This window comes from Thalassophryne amazonica, chromosome 10 (assembly GCF_902500255.1).
Source record: "Thalassophryne amazonica chromosome 10, fThaAma1.1, whole genome shotgun sequence".
NCBI lineage: Eukaryota > Metazoa > Chordata > Actinopteri > Batrachoidiformes > Batrachoididae > Thalassophryne > Thalassophryne amazonica.
The window spans coordinates 5,582,520-5,596,776 of record NC_047112.1 but is presented as its reverse complement, the minus strand read 5'-3'; the positions used below and the strand labels follow the sequence as shown (position 1 = coordinate 5,596,776).

The following is a 14,257-nucleotide window of genomic DNA, read 5'->3' as shown; positions in this document are numbered from 1 at the left end:
AAATAAAACGTTCTCCATTAATGAGCTTTTTGTCAGGAAAAACTTGGACTTTCTTTTCCTCACAGAAACGTGGCAGAGGGAAAATGAATGCATCCATTTAAATGAGCTCTGTCCTGCGGGTTGCTTAGCGGTGGGTAAGCCCCGCCCCTGTCGTGCGGGGGGAGGACTGGCTGCTGTGCACCGGGACCGGTACACATGCAGACTGTCGGATACGAGCCACGCCCCCTCTTTTGAGGCGCTCATGATGGAAGTTGGTTCCTCACATAAATTTTATAGTATTTTGATCTATCGACCTCCTGGCCCTGCTGGGACTTTTCTTAAGGCTTTTACTGACTTTTTATCATCTATAATTAGATTGGAAAAGGTCTTAATTTTGGGTGATTTTAATTTCCAGATTGATGTTGATACTTCCACTTCAGCAAGAGAGCTTATAACTATGACAGAGGCTTTTCATTTTAAACAGTATGTGTCAGGTCCCACTCACAACAAGGGTCACACGTTGGATCTGGTTTTTGCACTGGGCCTGGAAATTACCAATGTATGTGTGGAGGATGTTCTTCTGAGTGATCATTGTTGTGTTTTCTTTGATTTGATGGTGCCATCTGAGCCTCGACCTGTTTCTACTAAGGCAGAAAGGAGAATTATCACAGAGACAACAGCTACGCTTTTCTGTGATAAGTTCAACCCTTTACTTTTTAATAATCTCACTGAAACTGATTGTTTCATGAATAGCTTTAATAGCCACTGTGCCACTATCTTGGATCAAGTGGCACCACTTAAGGCTAGTAAAGCTCCTCGTGAAAGTTTCTGTCCTTGGATAAATGATGGGATTATGACTCTAAGGAGAACATGTCACCAGATTGAACGCTTATGGAAGTCAACAAAACTGGAGGTTCACAGGCTACATTTAAGAGACTTAATATCTTCCTTAAATAAGATGATAGAGGAGGCCAGGACGAGTTATTTTAATCGCCTGATTGCCTCCAATAAAAGAAATCCTAAAGTGCTTTTTGACACAATCAGCTCTCTTGTGTCACCTGCTGCTGTCACTCCTGTTATCTCTAAAACTAGTTGTGAGGAGTTCCTGGATTTCTTTATTGATAAGGTTAGAGTTATAAAGGACAACCTGCCTCCATGCCATGGTCCCCAGCACTGGGAACCTCCCACTCAGTGCTGGGCCTCATTTCAGCCTGTTACTGTAGAGGACATCTCAACCATCATGAATAAAGTGAAGCCATCCTCTGGTATTTTGGATGTTCTTCCGTTTAAACTGTTTGTGAATGTATTTGACTCCATCAGGCCCTACATTGCTAAAATGTTTAATATGTCTTTGTCAAGTGGTGTGTTTCCCTGTTATTTTAAACATGCCATTGTGGAACCACAGTTAAAGAAAGCTGGATTGGATTCTACAGAGCTCAAGAACTTTAGGCCAATATCTAAAACCCCTTTCTTGGCCAAAGTCTTGGAAAAGGTAGTCTGTGCTCAATTGAGATCGTTTTTGCAGGCTAACAACATCCATGACACTTTTCAATCTGGGTACCGTGAGTTTCATTCTACTGAAACAGCCCTGTTGAAGGTGTCTAGTGACATGATGATGGCAGCTGACACTGGCAAATGTTCTGTGCTGATTCTGTTTGATCTGTCTTCGGCGTTTGATACCGTTGACCATGGCATTCTGATAAACAGATTGCGGGATTTGGTTGGAATGTCAGGTTGTGTTTTAGAGTGGTTTACCTCTTACCTGACTGGTAGACCTTTTAGTGTGATGGTGGGCAATGCGGTGTCGGAATCTGCAGATCTTCTATGGGGTGTGCCGCAGGGATCGGTCTTGGGACCTGTTTTGTTCTCGTTGTATCTCCTTCCTCTCAGCAAGCTGATCCAGCAGTTCAGTGATGTGTCCTATCATTTGTATGCTGATGATCTGCAGTTGTACTGCTCTTTTAAGACAACTGAGCCACAGAAACTCTGCTCTCTCACAAATTGTTTGGCCAAAATTACAGAATGGCTCACTGAGAACAGTCTGCATTTAAATTCCAATAAGACTGAGACTCTGATTGTAGCACCAGATAGTGCTGTACCTGGAATTAAGCAGCATCTCGGTAGCCTAAGCTGCACGGTCAAAAGCAGCCTGTGTAACCTAGGTGTCATTTTGGATGGAGGGATGTCTCTGGAGCAGCACACAAATTACCTGGTTAAGAACTGTTTTTTTCCAAATTCAGAACATCTCTAAGCTCCGTAAGATGGTGACTTTAAAAGAGCTTGAGATGATTGTTCATGCGTTCGTCTCATCGCGTTTGGATTATTGTAACAGTCTCTTCACCTGTCTGAATAAGAAGGAGTTGGCCTGCCTGCAGGTTGTGCAAAATTCTGCTGCGCGCCTGCTTACACGCACCCGCAGGAGGGACCATATTACTCCTATTCTTAATACTTTGCATTGGCTGCCTGTCTCCTACAGGATTCATTACAAAATCCTGGTATTGACTTTTAGAGCTCTGCATGGACAGGCACCGGAGTACATCAGGGACCTGATCCAGCCTTATGCTTCCTCCAGGAGCCTCAGGTCATCCAATCAGAACCTGTTGATGGTTCCTCGGACGCGTTTTAAAACTCGCGGGGACAGATCTTTTAAAGTGGTGGCGCCTAGCCTCTGGAATGAGCTTCCCTGTGCCCTTCGTTCTCTGGACTGTATAGATACTTTTAGAAGGCAACTAAAGACGCATTTCTTTAAGTTAGCTTTTTAGCCTAATATTGTATTTTATTGTTTTTATATGTTATTTTTAGATTATTTTTGTATGCCATGTGCAGCGCTTTGTGACCCTGGTCTGTGAAAGGTGCTTTATAAATAAAGCTTACTTACTTACTTACTTACAGTTTGTACAGGGGTCAAAAGTTAAACTTGCTCCAATTTTAGTAAAAAGTGGTCAATTATTGACTGAGCTAATAGGATGAATAAATGGTATAGTTTTAACTGTGTTGAATGTTTGGTGTCCAAAGTAAAGGTCAAACAAGATCGATGTCTATTGGATTCTATGACATGTGACATATGTGACCCTGTAATATGATAACTAAACATGACACATGGTGCAAACTATTCCTTTTTAAAACCCAACTACCTTATTAAAAATGATCAAAAGTCTTTCAAAATTATCAACAAGATATTCCAAAGTCTTCAAAGCGGCCCTTCTAGTACAGATCACCTGCAAGAATGGCTTCAATAAAAATATGGTCATAGTATGAAAACGTTCTGGTCACCTCTGGGGAGGTGATGGTTTAGTGGTTAAGCGTTGGGCTTCAGACCAGAGGATCCTTGGTTCAAATCCCAGCCTACAATACATAATTGTAAAGTGCTTTGAGCATCTGATACAGATTGGAAAAGCGCTATATAAACGCAGTCCATTTACCTTTCTGGTGGAGTCGGCGTGGACCCCAGGTGTACATATTAATAAGGTTCATGACGTGTACTGATGAGGGTTAAGATTGGAAATAAAATCTATTTAACACCAGTTAATGTGTTCATGATGCCTCATTTGCCATCACTACTTATTCCGTTTTCTTTAGATCAGCACAGTAACAGCACGGAAAATGCAGAATTATCCTGAAAAAGGCTCCAAAACCCGAGTCTGTGATAAAAATAAGTCTTCTAACACCTGCATCCTGTAAACATGTTAACATTTTATTTTGGTGCTTTATGTGTAAAATTATTATTGTCCAAATGATGTTCACAGGGTGACAGCAGAGAGTCTGACCAATCAGAATGAAGCAGAGCTGCAGCGGCGTTTAACGGAGCGGCAGCAGGAGATCAGCCACATGCAAGAAATCCTGGAAACCAAAGTTCAGCTGCTGCAGAAGGTACCACCTCCTGGCGTGTTTTATTTTTGACTTTCCCTGTGGCATTCAAGAGCTTTCCTGACCACGCGTGGCATCCGCAGGAGGCCCAGCTGGCACGAGGCGAAGCTGAGAGGATGGCGTCTATGGCAGACTCTGAGTCCCAGCGCTGCCTGGCTCTGGAGAGAGAGATGGTGGTGAGGCTGGAGGAGAGCGGGGACACCGTGGAACCCATCAACCGGCAGAACCCAAGCGATAAAGACAGGTGTCCTGAGATACACAACACAAATATATCAACTTCTAGTACCAGATTTTAAAGCAGGGGTCACGACCCTGCTCCTGGAGATCACATGTCCTATCTCTGCTCCACCCACTGCTAATTAACTAAGTCAGGTGTGCTCAGCCAACCAACAGCTCCAAAACACCAGATTTGACTAATCAGCTGTGGCGACGTGGAAACCACACCAGTCAGGTTTTAAAGCAAAGATATTCCCTGTTATTAGTGCGACATGCTACTGGAGTGGTCCTATTTTGGAAAAAGTTGGCATCTTTTAACATGCAAAGTGACCACAACATAAAACAGACACACCTGCACTGACAGTGTGGTGATTAAATACTGCTATCTAGTGGCAATAGAGAACCGGTTCCAAATTAGGAGAGACCAGAGGAAAGTAAATCTTTATTGTTCGCCAAGATGGAGAATTGTCATTAGTCACCACCAAAAAGGACTCAAATTTTTCTATCCATTGGAACCATGAGCCTCAGATGTTATCAGTTCCTCTTATCAATGCCTGCATGTTTTTTGGAGAGTTCCATGCAGCTGCAATGATCACGATAACCTGCGTCGGCCCACAGATGAAGCCAGCAGGAGGACTACATCATCTGCAAAAAGCAGTGATGAGACCCTGAACCTGCCAATCTTGTCAACTCTGACCAATGATAATCTCAGGCTCCAGGTGGCCACCGGACACAGCTGTTACTGGTTGAACAGTTTGTCCAATGTGGGTTGGAACATTATTGATGGTTGGCATCCGGGACCTAGGACAGTCCTGGGGTGTGGTGGATGTGAGTGTGTTTTCTCAGATCCGATCTGTCCAACTCCAACATGATCCAGTGTAAATGTGTTGCTTTGTATTATCGGTTATTTGACTTTGTGCAGTTTTCAGCACAAAAAGCATAAAATGCAAATAAATAAATAAAGCAATGAAAATGTTCAAAGTCAGACACCAACTCAGAAACCCGGCTCCAATTCTCCTCCTGTGAGCTGATCGGTCGAGAGGATTGTCTTCCTGATGTATTTTTAACGATGTAAAGTATCCATTGATATCGACGCTGCTCTCAGCGGCGACATTTGGCCGACCTCGTCTCATTTGCAGACGCACAGACCCGGCTGTCAGAACCCGCTTTAACCATTTCTGTTCTTCTGTCTGTCTGTCAGCATGATGGAGAAGTTGAAACAGAAGAACCGTTTGCTGGGTTGCCAGGTTGAAGAGCTTGAGGTCAAAGTTCATGACCTTTCGTCTTCTCTGCAGAAGAAAGAGGAGGAAGCTGAGGTACTTTTGTCCCATCCAAACCTTCACTCAGTCAACCAACATAACGCTCTGCTGCTTTAACTCTGGAGTGATGAACGAATTCAGCAGCACACTGGCTGGTTAGGTCTTATTGTGTGACTTCTTGAACTTTGTTGATCATAAAATAGAGGATATAAGACATAAGATACCACGGGTCTCTATACTTATGACAGGAAGGACAACATTGACTCTGTCAACACTGTTACACTTGAGATACTGTCAAAAAGGCAGTGCAGGGGTCAGAACACAGAAATCCAGTTGGAACAAGGGGATTGGCAGGTGAAGGATCCAAAAAATAGCTTGAGGTCACAGCAAGCAAAATAACAGAGTCCAATAAACAGCAGGCAATATATTAGTGCAGCAAATAACAGAATATTTACAGAGGAATCCTTCAAATGGTGATACAAGCACCAAATTTGGCAAAAGTACACCTTAGATATTATTCTTTTGAAAAAAACCAATGGGCCACTTGAATTTTCAATAGGCAACCAAAATATAAAAATGCTCCAGTCATATTGAAAATTATACCACATTATTTGTCTAATTGTAAAGATTCCAAAAAGGTATCGTTTGGACCATCTATGACTGAATTCTATAGAGTTATGGGGTAAAAACAACAAGAATGGTGACAAAGTTGTGTTTCAGTTTGTACAGGGGTCAAAAGTTAACGTTGTTCCAATTTTGTTCAAAGGGGATGCAAATTAACCCTAACCCTAACCTTATTAACTCAACCAATAATTATTGGTTGAGTTAATAGGGTTTCAAAAAGGACTAGTTTGCAGCATGTATCATGCTTAGTTATCATGTTACAGGGTAACATATGTCATATGTCATAGAATTCAATGGACGTCAACATTATTTGACCTTTGCTTTAGAGACCAAGCATTCAACATAGTCAAAACTATTCCATTTGTTAGAAATAGAATAGAGCTCTGAATCTCACCTGGAATAGAATAGAATAGAATAGAATAGAATAGAATAGAATAGAATAGAATAGAATAGAACTCTGAATCTCACCTAGAATACAAGTATAATATAATAGAATAGAATGGAATAGAACTCTGAATCTCACCTAGAATAGAATAGAATAGAATAGAATAGAATAGAATAGAACTCTGAATCTCACCTAGAATAGAATAGAATAGAATAGAATAGAACTCAGAATCTGACCTAGAATAGAATAGAATAGGATAGAACTCTGAATCTCACCTAGAATAGAATAGAATAGAATAGAATAGAACTCTGAATCTCACCTAGAATAGAATAGAATAGAATAGAATAGAATAGAACAGAACTCTGAATCTCACCTGGAATACAGTAGGATATAGTAGTATAGAACTCTGAATCTTGCCTGGAATAGAATAGAATAGAATAGAATAGAATAGAATAGAATAGAATAGAATAGAACTCTGAATCTTGCCTGGAATACAGTAGAATATAGTAGTATAGAACTCTGAATCTCACCTGGAATACAACAGAATAGAATAGAATAGAACTCTGAATCTCACATAGAATAGAATAGAATAGAATAGAATAGAATAGAATAGAACTCTGAATCTCACCTGGAATACAGTAGAATATAGTAGTATAGAACTCTGAATCTCGCCTGGAATACAATAGAATAGAATAGACTAGAACTCTGAATCTCACATAGAATAGAATAGAATAGAATAGAACTCTGAATCTCACCTGGAATACAGTAGAATATAGTAGTATAGAACTCTGAATCTCACCTGGAATACAACAGAATAGAATAGAATAGAACTCTGAATCTCACATAGAATAGAAAAGAATAGAATAGAACTCTGAATCTCACATAGAATAGAATAGAATAGAATAGAATAGAATAGAATAGAACTCTGAATCTCACCTGGAATACAGTAGAATATAGTAGTATAGAACTCTGAATCTCGCCTGGAATACAATAGAATAGAATAGACTAAAACTCTGAATCTCACATAGAATAGAATAGAATAGAATAGAATAGAATAGAATAGAATAGAACTCTGAATCTCACCTGGAATACAGTAGAATATAGTAGTATACAATTCTGAATCTCGCCTGGAATACAATAGAATAGAATAGAACTCTGAATCTCACATAGAATAGAATAGAATAGAATTGTATAGAATAGAATAGAATAGAACTCTGAATCTCACCTGGAATACAGTAGAATATAGTAGTATAGAACTCTGAATCTCGCCTGGAATACAATAGAATAGAATAGAACTCTGAATCTCACATAGAATAGAATAGAATAGAATATAATAGAATAGAACTCTGAATCTCACCTGGAATACAGTAGAATATAGTAGTATAGAACTCTGAATCTCGCCTGGAATACAATAGAATAGAATAGAACTCTGAATCTCACATAGAATAGAATAGAATAGAATAGAACTCTGAATCTCACCTGGAATACAGTAGAATATAGTAGTATAGAACTCTGAATCTCGCCTGGAATACAATAGAATAGAATAGAACTCTGAATCTCACATAGAATAGAATAGAATAGAATAGAATAGAACTCTGAATCTCACCTAGAATACAGTAGAATATAGTAGTATAGAACTCTGAATCTCGCCTGGAAACAGGTTGAAGTCTGATGCTATTCCACAGCACAGCTAGTGGGCTGGACATCATTCAGTCAGTGAGTCAGTTGCTGGATCGATCATTCAGTCAGTCCATCAATCATGCAACATTTGTACTGGCCTGATTATTACCAAACTTGGTATATGAATTACACATTGTGACCTTGAGAAATCTATTGATTTTTGAGGTCAAAGGTCAAGGTCACTGGAATATACCTTCTGTATTAACGGACCACTTGTCACCAAACTTGGCATGTGTGTTATGTTTACTGACGATGTTGACTTTGTGGTCCCAAGGTCTAAAATCACAGAACTGTACTTTGTTAAAGCCTTCTGCAGAAAAGCATCACTTGCTCGTGGGAATCTGATCACGTTTGCTCCTTGGCACCATGGATTAGTAGTTCTTCCAGTCACTGAACAAAGTGCCTCGTCTGTTGTTACTTTTATGGCCGTGTCTCAGACAAACATCCTGTAAAACCTTCCAGATGATGTTCCTTCTGCTCTGCCTGGAGGATCATAACAACCAGTTCCGTCTCTCACTCTCTGATGACTATGTGATGGTGACCCATTTGTACCACTCAAGAACCAGTCTGGGTTCTTGCGTAAATTTGCCTAGATACGACCACACGAGCAACCCCAAACACAGAAGCCACGCCCACATAGTCATGAGCTATTGTATGACCCTCAGCTACGCCCAGAGACCCAGAACCCATCTGAGGGAGTCCAACACTTGGAGAACACGTCAGACTTTCTGCCTGTACAGAACACCACATATTCCCCAAATACACTCCCGGTCAGAATTACTGATGTGACGGAGGCCAGCAGGAGGCGCTGTGCATGTGGTGAGTCCATGTCAGGAGGGGAGCGAGTGGGAGGAGTCAAAATCACAACACAACACAGATGGGTGAGAGTCATAGATTCCTATTTAATCCACTAGATGGCGGATGCAGCCTGTGAGCTGTTGCCAGCAGTCGCCATCTTGCTTAGCGTTATTACACGTCATCATGCATTAGATTAAATAGAAATATGATGATGCTCTGACTTCAACTTGGGTTAAAGTGATCTGAAAATGCTGTTTTGTGCAGCATTCAAGTCCAGCGACAAGCTGACAAAGGAGTATCAGCTGGTTAAATAAAGATTAAATAAATAATAAAGAATAATAATAAAGCTTTCATAAGTGTGTATTATATGTAATATTAATGATGTGGGGAAATGACTGAAACGGCTTAAAAAAGGTTAGAAAATGATGTATTTTTGTGTCTATCTGTATTCTGTAAAGTGACTTCAGTTTTATTGTCTGAATGTTTTGTGGTGATAAAAATCTCACCATTCGTTTAGTGAATCAATTAGAAGTCTCACTTTCATACATCTCAATTTATCCCTTTTTAATGAGCCTCTGGGTTTTTTCTTCACTTCAGGTTTTCCATCCTGAGATATTCTGTCAGAGCAAATTCATAGAATGGAAATGTTTTTTCTTTCAGTTTGGTGGGTCACATGACAGTCACTTTAACTTTGTATATTCTACTAATATAAGAATATACACAAATGACATTAATTTCTCTCTGATATACTCAGTATATCAGTTAAGTATTTTCAGATTTCTTTCAACTTGGTCCAGAAATGATTGAATAATCTTACTTTCACCCTGGCGTGGCTGTTTCATTTTATTTATTTTATTTTATATTTTTGCAGAGAAGCGCTCCATAAACGCGGCTCTGCAGGCGGGTGAACAGCAGTCTTTAATATTAATATCTTTAATATGATGCCAGCGTTCGAAGCTCTTTCACCTGATTATTTCCCATCTTTAACTTCATAATGAAATTAAATAAGGATCAGACTAGTATCTGGTGTCGTGGCAGATACAGTGTGTTTGACAAACTGATTATTTTCTGTCTGGACTGAGACGAACAGATTCATTCAAGTTTATTATATAAATAGTCTGATCCTCTCCTGTATTTGTTTTGATAAATAGTGGCTGAACAAACGTGGGACTGAGTCTGAATAAATGTAACAGCACAGAAAATACAGATTTATCCTGAAACACTCTCTTAAAAATATTGATCATGTCCATTGATTTCTATTTATGTCTGGTTGTCAGACGCCAACCAAGATGGTGGCACCCTGGTACCAGCCAGCGACGGATCGGATCCTCCATTAGTGAGTAAATAGAAATCAATGGCGAGAGTACAGCCGCTACACTGACACCCATGAATTTTAAATCCAGTATTTAGATTATGTTCAGAAATAAATTAAAGGAATTTGTATAGTCAGAATATTTAACCAAATATTCAAAGTTAATGGAAAAAAGCACCACATTTTTCATGCAGTGAAAAAAATAGACATAAAAATCAATGTGACAGAAACAGTTTCCTTTTCATACGTCAGGATGGAAACATCAACATTTACAAGTCACTGAATGTATCTTCAACTTCATTTCCATCCTACTGCATCAGACTGGCGCTATATAAATGAAATAAATTGAATTGAATTGAAGACCAACAAGAACAATGACCACCATGAGCAGAAAACCAACAAGAACAAGAACCACCATGAGCAGAAAGCCAACAAAAACAAGCACCACCATGAGCAGAAAACCAACAAGAACAAGAACCACCATGAGCAGAAGACCAACAAGAACAATAACCACCATGAGCAGAAGACCAACAAGAACAATAACCACCATGAGCAGAAGACCAACAAGAACAATAACCACCATGAGCAGAAGACCAACAAGAACAAGAACCACCATGAGCAGAAAACCAACAAGAACAATAACCACCATGAGCAGAAAACCAACAAGAACAAGAACCACCATGAGCAGAAAACCAACAAGAACAAGAACCACCATGAGCAGAAGACCAACAAGAACAATGACCACCATGAGCAGAAGACCAACAAGAACAATAACCACCATGAGCAGAAGACCAACAAGAACAAGAACCACCATGAGCAGAAAACCAACAAGAACAAGAACCACCATGAGCAGAAAACCAACAAAAACAAGAACCACCATGAGCAGAAAACCAACAAGAACAAGAACCACCATGAGCAGAAGACCAACAAGAACAAGAACCACCATGAGCAGAAAACCAACAAGAACAAGAACCACCATGAGCAGAAAACCAACAAGAACAAGAACCACCATGAGCAGAAGACCAACAAGAACAAGAACCACCATGAGCAGAAAACCAACAAGAACAATAACCACCATGAGCAGAAAACCAACAAGAACAAGAACCACCATGAGCAGAAAACCAACAAGAACAAGAACCACCATGAGCAGAAGACCAACAAGAACAATGACCACCATGAGCAGAAGACCAACAAGAACAATAACCACCATGAGCAGAAGACCAACAAGAACAAGAACCACCATGAGCAGAAAACCAACAAGAACAAGAACCACCATGAGCAGAAAACCAACAAGAACAAGAACCACCATGAGCAGAAAACCAACAAAAACAAGAACCACCATGAGCAGAACACCAACAAGAACAAGAACCACCATGAGCAGAAGACCAACAAGAACAATAACCACCATGAGCAGAAAACCAACAAGAACAATAACCACCATGAGCAGAAGACCAACAAGAACAATAACCACCATGAGCAGAAAACCAACAACAGCAAGAACCACCATGAGCAGAAAACCAACAAAAACAAGAACCACCATGAGCAGAAGACCAACAAGAACAATAACCACCATGAGCAGAAAACCAACAAGAACAAGAACCACCATGAGCAGAAGACCAACAAGAACAATAACCACCATGAGCAGAAAACCAACAAGAACAAGAACCACCATGAGCAGAAGACCAACAAGAACAATAAGCACCATGAGCAGAAAACCAACAAGAACAAGAACCACCATGAGCAGAAAACCAACAAGAACAAGAACCACCATGAGCAGAAGACTAACAAGAACAATAACCACCATGAGCAGAAGACTAACAAGAACAATAACCACCATGAGCAGAAAACCAACAAGAACAATAACCACCATGAGCAGAAAACCAATAAGAACAATAACCACCATGAGCAGAAAACCAACAAGAACAAGAACCACCATGAGCAGAAGAGCAACAAGAACAAGAACCACCATGAGCAGAAAACCAACAAGAACCACCATGAGCAGAAGACCAACAAGAACAAGAACCATATGAGCAGAAAACCAACAAGAACCACCATGAGCAGAAGACCAACAAGAACCACCATGAGCAAAAATCAACAAGAACAAGAACCACCATGAGCAGAAGACCAACAAGAACAAGAACCACCATGAGCAGAAGACCAACAAGAACAAGAACCACCATGAGAAGAAGACCAACAAAAACAAGAACCAACCACCATGAGAAGAAGAAGAAGAAGACCACAGAAGAAGATAATAAATAAGATGATGATGATTTATTTTTTTTTATTTAACCGGGTTAGTCACATTGAGATCGAGATCTCTTTTGCAAGGGAGAGCTGGACAGTTAGTTTCCCATTCACCTAACCTGCATGTCTTTAAATGTGGGAGAAAACCCACAAACACGGGGAGAACATGCAAACTCCACACAGAAAGGCCACAGGTGGGAATCAAACCCATGACCTTTTTGCTGTGAGGCAACAGTGATAATCACTAATCCACTGTGCTGCCATGACAATGATGGTGGCAGTGCCCTGGAAATTAAAGATGTGTGATGGTGACAGATGGGATCCTCAGTTCAGTTCTCTGCTCAGACAGAAAAAATAACCAAGGTGCCCTTGAGCAAGTTAACCCTACAGATGGTCCCAGTGTGTAGACCCGTGTGTGTGTGTGTGTGTGTGTGTGTGTGTGTGTGTGTGTGTGTGTGTGTGTGTGTGTGTGTGTGTGTGTGTGTGTGTGTGTGTGTGTTCATTTATCATTTTACTTTTGTATAAAACAGTGAAGGATTTCATTATTTCAGTTCTTTGTTTGTTTTTTCTTCCCATTTATTTACATTCCAAAAGTGAACACATAATAAAATAGGAATAAAATAGGTTTATTTTTAATTTGAAAAATAGAAATTCTACACGTGTTTAATCTGGTATTGTTGCATTTTAAATGTGAATTTAATTTTAATATCTTTATTATAAAATGCTTTTAAAGAAAGGCAAAATGACAAAAAGCCTTTAAAAAATTTAACAGAATGAATTTTGATGGGCTGCAGTGAGCTCCTCCACACCCCTGTTTGTAATGAGATGGTTCAGTCCAGGAAGTGCAGAGGTCTCACTGCTTCAGTGGTTTTCAGAAGCAAAACTGAGGCGCCACGTGGGTCAGAGTCAGAGCAGTGATTGACATCATGTCATAGGCACTGAACTATACACTACACACTAGTGTATAGTTCAGTGGTCATAGGTCATCTTTCTAGGGCTGATTTATTTTATCTTTTAAAGCCACAGCAGTGATTAACAGCATGTGATGCGATATAAATAAATTATGTCACTTAAAAGAACAAATACACAAATAATGTGCTGTTATGAAATGTTATAATTTTATGAAAGAACATTCTCTCTAATGTTGCTGTGTTGTCTGTTTTAATAATTATTGAGCATCATGCTGGATTATACAGTGTATTATTTATTTTCTTGTTAATATTTTTTAAAACCTCTGGTATTTAGTATTTAGGATCTGTTATGTGAAACTATGAGCAGGTTTTCTTTTTTAGATTTTATTTAATTTTATTTTTTGGCATGTGGTAGAAGTACTTTCATTAACTGTTGAACTCTTCAAGTGTTTTCTAATTATTATTTTCCACATGATTCTCAAAACAGTTTTATATCATAATATTACAACTTTATTCTCAAAACAGTGTAGTTTTATGAACTTTTCAAAATAGCAATCATCGGTTTCATTTTGAAATAGCTGTTTTTTTCAAATATATTGCTTTTTTTCTAAATACGTTTTCCTCATAAAATTGACTTTATTTTTGTAAACGCGAGTTTTATTCTGAAATTTGAGTGAGTGAATGAGTGAATGTGAGTCAGAGTGAGTCATCTGTTGTTCGTAGATGATCTTTGCGTTATGGAAGCTGCTGTCATCATCGTCCCCACATCGAGAGCACCGACTCTGCGTCCACATCATCCACACGTGATCAGGATTAAACCCGGACTAAACCTGGACTACATTTGGACTAAACATGGACGCGGACTTGGCTTCGGATTCGTTTGTTTTAAAGGATTACAAACCCGCTGAATTTCTTTTTTTTTTTGAACGTCATCGACACACAAACTTTCCCTGAATGATTCAGCAAGAAAAAAAAAAAATCT

General features: G+C 39.5%; 1 protein-coding gene across 1 annotated transcript in view; it reads left to right on the top strand.

The window, feature by feature from the left end:
• pde4dip (phosphodiesterase 4D interacting protein) overlaps positions 1–14,257 on the top strand; it is a 199,489-nt gene that overhangs the window by 79,550 nt on the left and 105,682 nt on the right. The window contains exons 6-8 of the mRNA XM_034179347.1: positions 3,726–3,849; positions 3,930–4,090; positions 5,264–5,378. Of these exons, the coding sequence (XP_034035238.1) occupies positions 3,726–3,849; positions 3,930–4,090; positions 5,264–5,378 (400 nt within the window). The remainder of the gene's footprint in view (positions 1–3,725; positions 3,850–3,929; positions 4,091–5,263; positions 5,379–14,257) is intronic.